This window comes from Berghia stephanieae, chromosome 1, assembly GCF_034508935.2.
Source record: "Berghia stephanieae isolate SIO BIC M18660-M18661 chromosome 1, UCSD_Bste_1.3, whole genome shotgun sequence".
NCBI lineage: Eukaryota > Metazoa > Mollusca > Gastropoda > Nudibranchia > Aeolidiidae > Berghia > Berghia stephanieae.
In genome coordinates, this window is record NC_088360.1 from 22,919,717 (window position 1) to 22,936,736 (window position 17,020).

A 17,020-nucleotide genomic window follows, 5' to 3' on the forward strand; every position below is an offset into this window, starting at 1 on the left:
GTCTTTCTTATAGTCTTTGTTGATTTGTTTGTGTGTCATTTTATCATATTCCTCAGGTGTCATTTTATAATAGTTGTTGGATTTGTCGGCTGGTATCAGAAGTTGTTTTTCTTTGTTTATTTTCTTCACATCGTTAGTCAGTTGGTTTTGGAAGTTGTTATTTTTGTTTTTGAACTGCACACTTTGAATGAGATCTAAAAGTCCGTCTTCTAATTTTTTTAATTCAGGTATTGGGGGGGGTGAATTTGTAGAGTTGAAGCCGTACGTTTTTTTGTGGGTGGTTTCTAAATGTGGGTTCAGAAAAAAGAATGTTCTCCATCGTAGATTCTTGACAAATGTTTCTGTTCTTGCTATTAGTGATTTAATGTAAGATTTTCTGTTGCAGGTAGGGATATTCTTTGTAGAATATGGGAAAGTAGTAGGTCTAAGTTGTGGCGTAGTATCCATTTTGTGTCTAAGAGTGCTCAACGGTGCGGAGCTGTGTATTGAATCGTGTTTGATACAAATATGGTACGAAAAGTGCTCGACATGTAGTAATGGAGCGAATTATTATTTAAAATATTTACCACAATGTTTGGGGCAGTCTACATCGATGTTTCAGGCTTAATTTGCCATCTTCAGGACTGAGTTGTTTTGTTGACTGTTGTTGTTTCTTGAAGTGGTTCCGGTTTGAAGTTAATTAAGAGGAATTTGCGCCGATGGGGACACTTTCCGTAGATCTCATTTTTCATGTTGAGTGTGGCTTCATGAGGTTGTTTGATTATGGTATATTTTTCTTCCAGGCATAAGCTACATTGTTTTGATGTTGGTGTGTATCCTGTTGCTTTAGATAAAATTTTCCATGAAATGTTGTGGTCTATTTTGTTGTCTTTTAATGTCCAAATATGTTCGCTGAGTTTTGTGGATGTTTTTTTGTTAGTGTTTCTAAATGTTGAGGTGTGGAGGTTGTATCTTGTTTTGAAATTATTTTCTGTTAGTCCTACATATTTTTCTTGCTTGTTTGTTTTAGTTTCTGTGACTGTGGCTTGGTAAATTAAACTTGATTCTAAGCATTGTTTGTTTAGCGGGCAATGTTCTTTATTTCTGCAGTTGCATTTTCTAGTGGGTGGGTTTTGCTCTTGTCGGTGGTTTATTAATATTTTTTTGTTGTGGCTTGAAATTATTTGTTCTATGTTGCGCATACACGAGTAACTTATTTTTATGGTATTCCTGTTGATAATTTTATGTAGCTTGTGGTTTTTTGGAAAGTGTGTATCAATTAGTTTCAGGAACTGCTGTCCTATGTTTGTGCTGACGTTTATGTCGAAAGGTGGGTTGAACCAAGTTATGTGTCGTTTTCTTGTTTTATGTTCTTCACTTGTGTGTTGTGGTTTACATGAGAGGGAGGCGTCTGTGTATACAAATGGTGTGTTGTATCCACTTTTTGTGAGTGCTTCTTTGTAGGGGGTGGCTGCGACGTTGAATATCTCTCTGTTTTCCGAAAGTTTGCTCACCCTCAGTGCAATGTTTTTTGGTATGTTTTCAATGACGGGACGGGGGTGGTTGCTGTTTTTATTAATGTAGCTAATGGTGTTGTTTGGTTTTCTGAACGGTTGGAATGAATTGGATTTTATGTCGAATGTGATGTCGAGGAAGTCAACTGTTTTTTTGTTTGCTTCTATCGTGATTTTTAAATTGTTGTTTTGGAATATTTTACAGATTTGTTTTTTGATGTTTTCGTTCGCTCTTGGTCGTCTGTTGGTTATAGCGAGTCCGTCATCTCTATAGAGGCCGATGTATGTGTGTGTATGTTGTAGTTGTGACAGGATGTAGAGTCCGACCAGTTCGCATGTTTCAGCACCGTCGAACGAACCCATTGTTACGTCGAAATCATTGTGTCGCTTTGTCCACGGTGTGTTGTCGTAGTATAGTGTGCTGTGCTTGGTGTTTGATGATGTGTTTTTCCTCTTCTGTGATGTTGGTGTATTTTGCTGCGAATTCCAATGCTTTGTTTAGTAAGTCTGGAGTGATGGAGGGGTAAAAATCGCAAATGTCGAAAGAGATGAAGGTGCAGTTTTCTTTGTTTTGGATATTTTTGAACCATTCAATGACTTCATCGGTGTTTTTCCACTGGTTGAATTTAGTTGCTTCTTTGACGTTTTTATTTATTTTTTCTAATATCTTTTTGCTGATTTTTCCAATTTCAGATTTGTATGGATTTATTAGTCTACATTTTGGATTATTTTTGAAGTCAGGCTTGTGATCTTTTAATGTGATGAACGCTTCTCTTCTTGGTGCTATATCGATTCGATCGCTAAGGTCAAGTCTGTTCGCTATATTCTTATCTTCTTTTGTGATCTCTTCGGTTCTATGTGTTCTGTCTTTCTTATAGTCTTTGTTGATTTGTTTGTGTGTCATTTTATCATATTCCTCAGGTGTCATTTTATAATAGTTGTTGGATTTGTCGGCTGGTATCAGAAGTTGTTTTTCTTTGTTTATTTTCTTCACATCGTTAGTCAGTTGGTTTTGGAAGTTGTTATTTTTGTTTTTGAACTGCACACTTTGAATGAGATCTAAAAGTCCGTCTTCTAATTTTTTTAATTCAGGTATTGGGGGGGTGAATTTGTAGAGTTGAAGCCGTACGTTTTTTTGTGGGTGGTTTCTAAATGTGGGTTCAGAAAAAAGAATGTTCTCCATCGTAGATTCTTGACAAATGTTTCTGTTCTTGCTATTAGTGATTTAATGTAAGATTTTCTGTTGCAGGTAGGGATATTCTTTGTAGAATATGGGAAAGTAGTAGGTCTAAGTTGTGGCGTAGTATCCATTTTGTGTCTAAGAGTGCTCAACGGTGCGGAGCTGTGTATTGAATCGTGTTTGATACAAATATGGTACGAAAAGTGCTCGACATGTAGTAATGGAGCGAATTATTATTTAAAATATTTACCACAATGTTTGGGGCAGTCTACATCGATGTTTCAGGCTTAATTTGCCATCTTCAGGACTGAGTTGTTTTGTTGACTGTTGTTGTTTCTTGAAGTGGTTCCGGTTTGAAGTTAATTAAGAGGAATTTGCGCCGATGGGGACACTTTCCGTAGATCTCATTTTTCATGTTGAGTGTGGCTTCATGAGGTTGTTTGATTATGGTATATTTTTCTTCCAGGCATAAGCTACATTGTTTTGATGTTGGTGTGTATCCTGTTGCTTTAGATAAAATTTTCCATGAAATGTTGTGGTCTATTTTGTTGTCTTTTAATTTCCAAATATGTTCGCTGAGTTTTGTGGATGTTTTTTTGTTAGTGTTTCTAAATGTTGAGGTGTGGAGGTTGTATCTTGTTTTGAAATTATTTTCTGTTAGTCCTACATATTTTTCTTGCTTGTTTGTTTTAGTTTCTGTGACTGTGGCTTGGTAAATTAAACTTGATTCTAAGCATTGTTTGTTTAGCGGGCAATGTTCTTTATTTCTGCAGTTCATTTTCTAGTGGGTGGGTTTTGCTCTTGTCGGTGGTTTATTAATATTTTTTTGTTGTGGCTTGAAATTATTTGTTCTATGTTGCGCATACACGAGTAACTTATTTTTATGGTATTCCTGTTGATAATTTTATGTAGCTTGTGGTTTTTTGGAAAGTGTGTATCAATTAGTTTCAGGAACTGCTGTCCTATGTTTGTGCTGACGTTTATGTCGAAAGGTGGGTTGAACCAAGTTATGTGTCGTTTTCTTGTTTTATGTTCTTCACTTGTGTGTTGTGGTTTACATGAGAGGGAGGCGTCTGTGTATACAAATGGTGTGTTGTATCCACTTTTTGTGAGTGCTTCTTTGTAGGGGGTGGCTGCGACGTTGAATATCTCTCTGTTTTCCGAAAGTTTGCTCACCCTCAGTGCAATGTTTTTTGGTATGTTTTCAATGACGGGACGGGGTGGTTGCTGTTTTTATTAATGTAGCTAATGGTGTTGTTTGGTTTTCTGAACGGTTGGAATGAATTGGATTTTATGTCGAATGTGATGTCGAGGAAGTCAACTGTTTTTTTGTTTGCTTCTATCGTGATTTTTAAATTGTTGTTTTGGAATATTTTACAGATTTGTTTTTTGATGTTTTCGTTCGCTCTTGGTCGTCTGTTGGTTATAGCGAGTCCGTCATCTCTATAGAGGCCGATGTATGTGTGTGTATGTTGTAGTTGTGACAGGATGTAGAGTCCGACCAGTTCGCATGTTTCAGCACCGTCGAACGAACCCATTGTTACGTCGAAATCATTGTGTCGCTTTGTCAAAGCGACACAATGATTTCGACGTAACAATGGGTTCGTTCGACGGTGCTGAAACATGCGAACTGGTCGGACTCTACATCCTGTCACAACTACAACATACACACACATACATCGGCCTCTATAGAGATGACGGACTCGCTATAACCAACAGACGACAAGAGCGAACGAAAACATCAAAAAACAAATCTGTAAAATATTCCAAAACAACAATTTAAAAATCACGATAGAAGCAAACAAAAAAACAGTTGACTTCCTCGACATCACATTCGACATAAAATCCAATTCATTCCAACCGTTCAGAAAACCAAACAACACCATTAGCTACATTAATAAAAACAGCAACCACCCCCGTCCCGTCATTGAAAACATACCAAAAAACATTGCACTGAGGGTGAGCAAACTTTCGGAAAACAGAGAGATATTCAACGTCGCAGCCACCCCCTACAAAGAAGCACTCACAAAAAGTGGATACAACACACCATTTGTATACACAGACGCCTCCCTCTCATGTAAACCACAACACACAAGTGAAGAACATAAAACAAGAAAACGACACATAACTTGGTTCAACCCACCTTTCGACATAAACGTCAGCACAAACATAGGACAGCAGTTCCTGAAACTAATTGATACACACTTTCCAAAAAACCACAAGCTACATAAAATTATCAACAGGAATACCATAAAAATAAGTTACTCGTGTATGCGCAACATAGAACAAATAATTTCAAGCCACAACAAAAAAATATTATTAAACCACCGACAAGAGCAAAACCCACCCACTAGAAAATGCAACTGCAGAAATAAAGAACATTGCCCGCTAAACAAACAATGCTTAGAATCAAGTTTAATTTACCAAGCCACAGTCACAGAAACTAAAACAAACAAGCAAGAAAAATATGTAGGACTAACAGAAAATAATTTCAAAACAAGATACAACCTCCACACCTCAACATTTAGAAACACTAACAAAAAAACATCCACAAAACTCAGCGAACATATTTGGAAATTAAAAGACAACAAAATAGACCACAACATTTCATGGAAAATTTTATCTAAAGCAACAGGATACACACCAACATCAAAACAATGTAGCTTATGCCTGGAAGAAAAATATACCATAATCAAACAACCTCATGAAGCCACACTCAACATGAAAAATGAGATCTACGGAAAGTGTCCCCATCGGCGCAAATTCCTCTTAATTAACTTCAAACCGGAACCACTTCAAGAAACAACAACAGTCAACAAAACAACTCAGTCCTGAAGATGGCAAATTAAGCCTGAAACATCGATGTAGACTGCCCCAAACATTGTGGTAAATATTTTAAATAATAATTCGCTCCATTACTACATGTCGAGCACTTTTCGTACCAATTTGTATCAAACACGATTCAATACACAGCTCCGCACCGTTGAGCACTCTTAGACACAAAATGGATACTACGCCACAACTTAGACCTACTACTTTCCCATATTCTACAAAGAATATCCCTACCTGCAACAGAAAATCTTACATTAAATCACTAATAGCAAGAACAGAAACATTTGTCAAGAATCTACGATGGAGAACATTCTTTTTTCTGAACCCACATTTAGAAACCACCCACAAAAAAACGTACGGCTTCAACTCTACAAATTCACCCCCCCCCCCAATACCTGAATTAAAAAAATTAGAAGACGGACTTTTAGATCTCATTCAAAGTGTGCAGTTCAAAAACAAAAATAACAACTTCCAAAACCAACTGACTAACGATGTGAAGAAAATAAACAAAGAAAAACAACTTCTGATACCAGCCGACAAATCCAACAACTATTATAAAATGACACCTGAGGAATATGAAAAATGACACACAAACAAATCAACAAAGACTATAAGAAAGACAGAACACATAGAACCGAAGAGATCACAAAAGAAGATAAGAATATAGCGAACAGACTTGACCTTAGCGATCGAATCGATATAGCACCAAGAAGAGAAGCGTTCATCACATTAAAAGATCACAAGCCTGACTTCAAAAATAATCCAAAATGTAGACTAATAAATCCATACAAATCTGAAATTGGAAAAATCAGCAAAAAGATATTAGAAAAAATAAATAAAAACGTCAAAGAAGCAACTAAATTCAACCAGTGGAAAAACACCGATGAAGTCATTGAATGGTTCAAAAATATCCAAAACAAAGAAAACTGCACCTTCATCTCTTTCGACATTTGCGATTTTTACCCCTCCATCACTCCAGACTTACTAAACAAAGCATTGGAATTCGCAGCAAAATACACCAACATCACAGAAGAGGAAAAACACATCATCAAACACACCAAGCACAGCACACTATACTACGACAACACACCGTGGACAAAGCGACACAATGATTTCGACGTAACAATGGGTTCGTTCGACGGTGCTGAAACATGCGAACTGGTCGGACTCTACATCCTGTCACAACTACAACATACACACACATACATCGGCCTCTATAGAGATGACGGACTCGCTATAACCAACAGACGACCAAGAGCGAACGAAAACATCAAAAAACAAATCTGTAAAATATTCCAAAACAACAATTTAAAATCACGATAGAAGCAAACAAAAAAACAGTTGACTTCCTCGACATCACATTCGACATAAAATCCAATTCATTCCAACCGTTCAGAAAACCAAACAACACCATTAGCTACATTAATAAAAACAGCAACCACCCCCGTCCCGTCATTGAAAACATACCAAAAAACATTGCACTGAGGGTGAGCAAACTTTCGGAAAACAGAGAGATATTCAACGTCGCAGCCACCCCTACAAAGAAGCACTCACAAAAAGTGGATACAACACACCATTTGTATACACAGACGCCTCCCTCTCATGTAAACCACAACACACAAGTGAAGAACATAAAACAAGAAAACGACACATAACTTGGTTCAACCCACCTTTCGACATAAACGTCAGCACAAACATAGGACAGCAGTTCCTGAAACTAATTGATACACACTTTCCAAAAAACCACAAGCTACATAAAATTATCAACAGGAATACCATAAAAATAAGTTACTCGTGTATGCGCAACATAGAACAAATAATTTCAAGCCACAACAAAAAAATATTAATAAACCACCGACAAGAGCAAAACCCACCCACTAGAAAATGCAACTGCAGAAATAAAGAACATTGCCCGCTAAACAAACAATGCTTAGAATCAAGTTTAATTTACCAAGCCACAGTCACAGAAACTAAAACAAACAAGCAAGAAAAATATGTAGGACTAACAGAAAATAATTTCAAAACAAGATACAACCTCCACACCTCAACATTTAGAAACACTAACAAAAAAACATCCACAAAACTCAGCGAACATATTTGGAAATTAAAAGACAACAAAATAGACCACAACATTTCATGGAAAATTTTATCTAAAGCAACAGGATACACACCAACATCAAAACAATGTAGCTTATGCCTGGAAGAAAAATATACCATAATCAAACAACCTCATGAAGCCACACTCAACATGAAAAATGAGATCTACGGAAAGTGTCCCCATCGGCGCAAATTCCTCTTAATTAACTTCAAACCGGAACCACTTCAAGAAACAACAACAGTCAACAAAACAACTCAGTCCTGAAGATGGCAAATTAAGCCTGAAACATCGATGTAGACTGCCCCAAACATTGTGGTAAATATTTTAAATAATAATTCGCTCCATTACTACATGTCGAGCACTTTTCGTACCATATTTGTATCAAACACGATTCAATACACAGCTCCGCACCGTTGAGCACTCTTAGACACAAAATGGATACTACGCCACAACTTAGACCTACTACTTTCCCATATTCTACAAAGAATATCCCTACCTGCAACAGAAAATCTTACATTAAATCACTAATAGCAAGAACAGAAACATTTGTCAAGAATCTACGATGGAGAACATTCTTTTTTCTGAACCCACATTTAGAAACCACCCACAAAAAAACGTACGGCTTCAACTCTACAAATTCACCCCCCCCCAATACCTGAATTAAAAAAATTAGAAGACGGACTTTTAGATCTCATTCAAAGTGTGCAGTTCAAAAACAAAAAATAACAACTTCCAAAACCAACTGACTAACGATGTGAAGAAAATAAACAAAGAAAAACAACTTCTGATACCAGCCGACAAATCCAACAACTATTATAAAATGACACCTGAGGAATATGATAAAATGACACACAAACAAATCAACAAAGACTATAAGAAAGACAGAACACATAGAACCGAAGAGATCACAAAAGAAGATAAGAATATAGCGAACAGACTTGACCTTAGCGATCGAATCGATATAGCACCAAGAAGAGAAGCGTTCATCACATTAAAAGATCACAAGCCTGACTTCAAAAATAATCCAAAATGTAGACTAATAAATCCATACAAATCTGAAATTGGAAAAATCAGCAAAAAGATATTAGAAAAAATAAATAAAAACGTCAAAGAAGCAACTAAATTCAACCAGTGGAAAAACACCGATGAAGTCATTGAATGGTTCAAAAATATCCAAAAACAAAGAAAACTGCACCTTCATCTCTTTCGACATTTGCGATTTTTACCCCTCCATCACTCCAGACTTACTAAACAAAGCATTGGAATTCGCAGCAAAATACACCAACATCACAGAAGAGGAAAAACACATCATCAAACACACCAAGCACAGCACACTATACTACGACAACACACCGTGGACAAAGCGACACAATGATTTCGACGTAACAATGGGTTCGTTCGACGGTGCTGAAACATGCGAACTGGTCGGACTCTACATCCTGTCACAACTACAACATACACACACATACATCGGCCTCTATAGAGATGACGGACTCGCTATAACCAACAGACGACCAAGAGCGAACGAAAACATCAAAAAACAAATCTGTAAAATATTCCAAAACAACAATTTAAAAATCACGATAGAAGCAAACAAAAAAACAGTTGACTTCCTCGACATCACATTCGACATAAAATCCAATTCATTCCAACCGTTCAGAAAACCAAACAACACCATTAGCTACATTAATAAAAACAGCAACCACCCCCGTCCCGTCATTGAAAACATACCAAAAAACATTGCACTGAGGGTGAGCAAACTTTCGGAAAACAGAGAGATATTCAACGTCGCAGCCACCCCCTACAAAGAAGCACTCACAAAAAGTGGATACAACACACCATTTGTATACACAGACGCCTCCCTCTCATGTAAACCACAACACACAAGTGAAGAACATAAAACAAGAAAACGACACATAACTTGGTTCAACCCACCTTTCGACATAAACGTCAGCACAAACATAGGACAGCAGTTCCTGAAACTAATTGATACACACTTTCCAAAAAACCACAAGCTACATAAAATTATCAACAGGAATACCATAAAAATAAGTTACTCGTGTATGCGCAACATAGAACAAATAATTTCAAGCCACAACAAAAAAATATTAATAAACCACCGACAAGAGCAAAACCCACCCACTAGAAAATGCAACTGCAGAAATAAAGAACATTGCCCGCTAAACAAACAATGCTTAGAATCAAGTTTAATTTACCAAGCCACAGTCACAGAAACTAAAACAAACAAGCAAGAAAAATATGTAGGACTAACAGAAAATAATTTCAAAACAAGATACAACCTCCACACCTCAACATTTAGAAACACTAACAAAAAACATCCACAAAACTCAGCGAACATATTTGGAAATTAAAAGACAACAAAATAGACCACAACATTTCATGGAAAATTTTATCTAAAGCAACAGGATACACACCAACATCAAAACAATGTAGCTTATGCCTGGAAGAAAAATATACCATAATCAAACAACCTCATGAAGCCACACTCAACATGAAAAATGAGATCTACGGAAAGTGTCCCCATCGGCGCAAATTCCTCTTAATTAACTTCAAACCGGAACCACTTCAAGAAACAACAACAGTCAACAAAACAACTCAGTCCTGAAGATGGCAAATTAAGCCTGAAACATCGATGTAGACTGCCCCAAACATTGTGGTAAATATTTTAAATAATAATTCGCTCCATTACTACATGTCGAGCACTTTTCGTACCATATTTGTATCAAACACGATTCAATACACAGCTCCGCACCGTTGAGCACTCTTAGACACAAAATGGATACTACGCCACAACTTAGACCTACTACTTTCCCATATTCTACAAAGAATATCCCTACCTGCAACAGAAAATCTTACATTAAATCACTAATAGCAAGAACAGAAACATTTGTCAAGAATCTACGATGGAGAACATTCTTTTTTCTGAACCCACATTTAGAAACCACCCACAAAAAAACGTACGGCTTCAACTCTACAAATTCACCCCCCCCAATACCTGAATTAAAAAAATTAGAAGACGGACTTTTAGATCTCATTCAAAGTGTGCAGTTCAAAAACAAAAATAACAACTTCCAAAACCAACTGACTAACGATGTGAAGAAAATAAACAAAGAAAAACAACTTCTGATACCAGCCGACAAATCCAACAACTATTATAAAATGACACCTGAGGAATATGATAAAATGACACACAAACAAATCAACAAAGACTATAAGAAAGACAGAACACATAGAACCGAAGAGATCACAAAAGAAGATAAGAATATAGCGAACAGACTTGACCTTAGCGATCGAATCGATATAGCACCAAGAAGAGAAGCGTTCATCACATTAAAAGATCACAAGCCTGACTTCAAAAATAATCCAAAATGTAGACTAATAAATCCATACAAATCTGAAATTGGAAAAATCAGCAAAAAGATATTAGAAAAAATAAATAAAAACGTCAAAGAAGCAACTAAATTCAACCAGTGGAAAAACACCGATGAAGTCATTGAATGGTTCAAAAATATCCAAAACAAAGAAAACTGCACCTTCATCTCTTTCGACATTTGCGATTTTTACCCCTCCATCACTCCAGACTTACTAAACAAAGCATTGGAATTCGCAGCAAAATACACCAACATCACAGAAGAGGAAAAACACATCATCAAACACACCAAGCACAGCACACTATACTACGACAACACACCGTGGACAAAGCGACACAATGATTTCGACGTAACAATGGGTTCGTTCGACGGTGCTGAAACATGCGAACTGGTCGGACTCTACATCCTGTCACAACTACAACATACACACACATACATCGGCCTCTATAGAGATGACGGACTCGCTATAACCAACAGACGACCAAGAGCGAACGAAAACATCAAAAAACAAATCTGTAAAATATTCCAAAACAACAATTTAAAAATCACGATAGAAGCAAACAAAAAAACAGTTGACTTCCTCGACATCACATTCGACATAAAATCCAATTCATTCCAACCGTTCAGAAAACCAAACAACACCATTAGCTACATTAATAAAAACAGCAACCACCCCCGTCCCGTCATTGAAAACATACCAAAAAACATTGCACTGAGGGTGAGCAAACTTTCGGAAAACAGAGAGATATTCAACGTCGCAGCCACCCCCTACAAAGAAGCACTCACAAAAAGTGGATACAACACACCATTTGTATACACAGACGCCTCCCTCTCATGTAAACCACAACACACAAGTGAAGAACATAAAACAAGAAAACGACACATAACTTGGTTCAACCCACCTTTCGACATAAACGTCAGCACAAACATAGGACAGCAGTTCCTGAAACTAATTGATACACACTTTCCAAAAAACCACAAGCTACATAAAATTATCAACAGGAATACCATAAAAATAAGTTACTCGTGTATGCGCAACATAGAACAAATAATTTCAAGCCACAACAAAAAAATATTAATAAACCACCGACAAGAGCAAAACCCACCCACTAGAAAATGCAACTGCAGAAATAAAGAACATTGCCCGCTAAACAAACAATGCTTAGAATCAAGTTTAATTTACCAAGCCACAGTCACAGAAACTAAAACAAACAAGCAAGAAAAATATGTAGGACTAACAGAAAATAATTTCAAAACAAGATACAACCTCCACACCTCAACATTTAGAAACACTAACAAAAAAACATCCACAAAACTCAGCGAACATATTTGGAAATTAAAAGACAACAAAATAGACCACAACATTTCATGGAAAATTTTATCTAAAGCAACAGGATACACACCAACATCAAAACAATGTAGCTTATGCCTGGAAGAAAAATATACCATAATCAAACAACCTCATGAAGCCACACTCAACATGAAAAATGAGATCTACGGAAAGTGTCCCCATCGGCGCAAATTCCTCTTAATTAACTTCAAACCGGAACCACTTCAAGAAACAACAACAGTCAACAAAACAACTCAGTCCTGAAGATGGCAAATTAAGCCTGAAACATCGATGTAGACTGCCCCAAACATTGTGGTAAATATTTTAAATAATATATATATATATATATATATATATATATATATATATATATATATATATATATATATATATATATATATATATATATATATATATATATATAATAAAAGCAAAAACCATGAAATAATAGTGCTCAACTTTTTGATAAAAGGAGCTATTTATAAACATTTGAATTATAATTATTATTACAAATAATTATAATTAAAATGTTTATATATATATATATATATATATATATATATATATATATATATATATATATATATATATATATATACACAATATATACATATATATACACACACAACATTCTAAATATTAAAAATATTTCACGTCACTAATGACTGATGATTCAACATACAAAAAAACGGCTAATAGGTCTTCAGCATTCAAACAGAAATTGAGTCTTATAAATGTCAGCTTAAAGACCCTCATGTGTACATAAAGGAGGAAATGAAGATGAAGTTTTGACTATATATTCGTCCTAATGATAGAATTATCTATTTTTAATGATTGCACTTTTTTCATAGACTGCTTTTCCTGTGATCTGAGAATCCATTTTAATCATTCCACAATCAATCACCAAGGCAGCAGCCTCTTATGGTTCTCACACTAATATGTTATGACGATCAACCCAATCAGCAAAGTCTGGTCCGCATTCGTGCACCGTCGCAAACCCGCCGGGTAGCATCGCCACAACACACCGTTCGACTAGATGCTCTGCCATCTCAGGTTCTTGTCCACAGCGGGTACATATTGGACAGGTAGAAAGACCCCACCGATGAAGCGCACTGGCCGTTAGGCAGCTCCTCAACCGAAGCCCATTCGCAGCCACCCAGTGTCTCCTCTTACTGGTATCAAAGCCTGGCAACTTCTCACCAAGCTTAGAGGAGGTTACGTCCCCCCCCCCCACGAGGGATTGAATTCGTCCAAACCAACTTCCATCTCATATGTGCAGCTCTAGACATAGTCAGGGATTCTGCGTACAAGGGTTGCCGGGACTTATTTTGGCTCGAAACGGGGGCACCGTCCAGGTGCCCGAACAAATAGCAGCCGCTATCCCGGGCACCACACTACTATGTTCATCACCAAGGCGAGATCCAATGCACACTTACTTCCAATCACTCTTGATGGAATCCTGTTTAGACTGCAAGACCTTGCGTCCTTCAGGGCTGGAATGGCCTTGAACTTGTTCAAATTGTCTTTGTAAGGCGTTTAGCTGTGGCTGGTGGCTGCGGACCTCCTCTTGTAAGGCCTGCGTTACAACAAAAGTCAAATTAAATAATTACGAAAAGGACTAAAGATATATTGGAAAAGAAGAATAAAAGAAAAAAAATGTGTTTAAATTCATACGAAATTATAGAAAAATGATCAAAATAGTGGTTCAGTTAAACTGGGCGAGAGAAAATGACAATGCTATCAGCTCTCTTCAATCATTGATTCACATACAAAAAAAGACTAGATACTCATTTGGTGTGATAAGCATTGTAGAAAATTAGAGGAAGTTTGTGGGTTTTTTTAAATATAAATAATGAAATTATGAAAATAAATTTCAACTTTAGCGAGTCGATTCCTTACCCGTCTATCTGAATTTTACTTGAAACGATCCGATTACAATTGTTTTTGCTTCTGGGTACAGAAGAGTTTTGATACATTCTATTTCGAAGCATTTGGTTGGTTTGTTTGTTTTGTTTTTAAGCTATTATGTTTATTTATCTTCAACACTTATCACAAATACAGGATATCATGAATCTCTACATATATCATATCTTACCTTAGCCAGTGCAAGCTCATGCTCTAGGACCTGCACATCGGATGTGTTGATGTTGGGTTCTATGTTCAGTCTGCCCTGAATCCTGTCCAGGGTTTCTTGGAAATTGTCCAGGTCGTTGGTGTAGTTAGTCCAGGCACCGTACATCTTGTCCACCTTATGGGACCTGTCCTCAGAGTTGGTGAGAATGCCTCCCCAGCGTTTCTGGATGGCTTCCAGGTCCCTGTGCATGTTTGGCTGGTCCATCAGGTATCCGGCCTCTGTGTTCATTTGGTCAAAAATGGGAAGGTTCTCCTCACATTCTTGTAAGAAAGCCTGTGAGTATTTTTTTAAAGTAAATTTATTTCATTAAAGGAGTTTGTTTTATTCGAGTTTTTAGTTGGAGAGAGAGAGAAGAGGGGGGGGGGGGGGTTAGTTGCTTGATCGTTTATTGGGGGGAATTGGTTTGGGGGTTTTTTATTTGGGTTTGTTTTTGTTTTTTTGGTTGGGTTTTTTTTTTTGGTTTTGTTTAGTTTTTGTTTTATTTTGTTCTCCTGTTTGTTTTGGGGGGGGGGGGGGGTTTGTGGGGAGGGGAGGGGGGGGGAAGGTTGTTTATCTTAATATTATTTTTTAATAAGTAGACATTTCATAGAAATGATAAAACCGCTGACATTTCTTTTTAAAGGGATGCCCTTTTTTTAATTGAAACAAACACTACTATACAAATCGAATACCATGAATTTATTGTAAACAGAAGGACATTAGAAAAAGTTCAAAAACAAGTAAAATATTTCTTTAAAAAACTGAATAGGAATAAATCACGTGACTGACACCAATAATCCAATTACCTGATGTAAGTCGTACAAGTCTTTTGCCTCTTCAACAGATGAACACTTTGGCAAGTCTGTGGCACAATACTTCTCGGCCTTCATAATCCACGGCATGAGCTGTTCATGAAGGTTCTGGTATTTCTGCCAATGGGCCACGTTGCCTGAGAGGGCCGTGCTTCTGTCCTTGGCTCGGGCACACAGGGACTCCCACTGTCTCCTCACACTGGTCAGTTTGGACTTGAGGGCGGCTGTCTCCCGGGACCGGAAATTCTGAGACAGTCCTCTGGCGTCTTTTTCCAAGTTCTCTAGAGTGACGTGGTTCTCGTACACTTGGCTTGAAATTCCCTACAAATATAGAGAGTATTGACTTTTTCGTTGAAGATTAAAAAGCAGTGGAAATATAATAACTATTTATAATCTTAGAAATATTATTGGTTTTTATTTTATAAACAAAAAAGAGTTTTATCATGAGGTTGGAGTAGATGACAACAAAACATTGTACGAACATATCAAAGATTAGAACACTGAAGAGAAAAAAATAAGAAAAATAATTTATTGTCTAAAAAAAAAAAAATGAAAAAATGGCGCCATTTTCTTCCATCTATGATGCAGCATTAATTTCACAAATGGTTGATATATGAACGTTCTATAAGTCACACAACCTCTCTATGCATTATGGCAAATTCAATCCCAATGGTAAATTATATATATATATATATATATTATATATATATATATATATATATATATATATATATATATATATATATAAATTGTGTAAAGGACAAATGAAAGCAATGAGAGATACATGATATCAAAGTGACAAATTAGGGAACAAGCTCTGGTTTAATTAAGATAAAGATCGTGTCAGACCTTTAGAGATACAAACCTCAGCCTTCTGTAACTGTAAGTCAGGGGAGTCATTCTTGTTCTCATAAATCTCATTGAGTTTGGCCTCCTTCTCGTTGAGCCAATCACAGAAGTTGTTGAGACGTTTGTAGTATTCCGTCCACTTGGCAATCGTGGCTTCTAGGTCTGTCAATTTGGCGTTGAGGCGATGCGAGACATTGTCTAGTCTTCTGTCAATATCCGTCATCTCTCCCTTCAAGGGGCCCTGCCTCTCCCTGCTTGCACCATCTGCTAACAGCTTATTCAGTTTGGTCATCTCAGACAGACTGCCTTTCAGCTTGTTCAACGTGTTTTGGAGTTCCTGAAATTCAATAACGGTATACAAGTTGTTAGACAAATTAAAACTAATTTAAATGATTTTCAGTTAAATTATGGTAAAGCAAGGCAACCAAATTTTATCAAAGTAACAAAAATATCTTAAACTTTGTATACAATTCAAGATAATATAGAGGTAAAATTATTCATAATGGTATAAGGTAATCATAGACTTGACTAATAACCCTCCCCCTCTTTCTTGTCTCCCCATCCTCCCCCCCTCTCCCCCTTTTTTTCTTTTCACAATCTTCATCTGACATGAAAAGCATGAGCAAATCTCAGATATAAAGGAGCAACTTCATTCTCCAAGCTAAATCAAAGCATGGAAAAAAAAAAAGAAATATATACATCTAATCTTTTCCATAACTTGCAGTATACGTGTGTGTATCAAAAATAAATAAATGCTACCTCACCTTTTTAGATTGGAAATCTTTCTGTGCGTTTTCTTGGTTGAGGGTTTCCAGAGGTTTTTCAAGCTCCACCTCGGCTTTCTTCAGATAGGTCAACAACGTGCCCTTCTCCCCCTCGTAATTCTCCCAATCTTTTACTTGTTGCTGGGATAAAAATGGA

At 36.7% G+C, this 17,020-nt stretch overlaps 2 protein-coding genes across 4 annotated transcripts in view; one reads left to right on the forward strand and one right to left on the reverse strand.

The window, feature by feature from the left end:
* LOC144970464 (muscle-specific protein 300 kDa-like) overlaps nt 1–17,020 on the reverse strand; it is a 503,594-nt gene that overhangs the window by 355,054 nt on the left and 131,520 nt on the right. For all 3 annotated transcript variants that reach the window (XM_078910148.1, XM_078910139.1, XM_078910156.1), the window contains 5 exons: nt 16,864–17,004; nt 16,116–16,436; nt 15,245–15,571; nt 14,421–14,732; nt 13,762–13,901 (listed from right to left, as the gene is read on the reverse strand). In XM_078910148.1, coding sequence (XP_078766274.1) covers nt 13,762–13,901; nt 14,421–14,732; nt 15,245–15,571; nt 16,116–16,436; nt 16,864–17,004 — 1,241 coding nt within the window. The remainder of the gene's footprint in view (nt 1–13,761; nt 13,902–14,420; nt 14,733–15,244; nt 15,572–16,115; nt 16,437–16,863; nt 17,005–17,020) is intronic.
* LOC144970479 (uncharacterized) lies at nt 10,211–14,562 on the forward strand. The gene is made up of 2 exons (XM_078910177.1): nt 10,211–12,640; nt 14,426–14,562. Exon 1 carries the CDS (start codon nt 10,400–10,402, stop codon nt 12,587–12,589), a length of 2,190 nt encoding a protein of 729 aa, XP_078766303.1. The 5' UTR covers nt 10,211–10,399; the 3' UTR covers nt 12,590–12,640; nt 14,426–14,562.

Coding starts and splice junctions, on each gene's coding strand:
- LOC144970479 (XM_078910177.1), top strand. CDS start 10,400: ATGGATACTACGCCACAACTTAGACCTACTACTTTCCCATATTCTACA.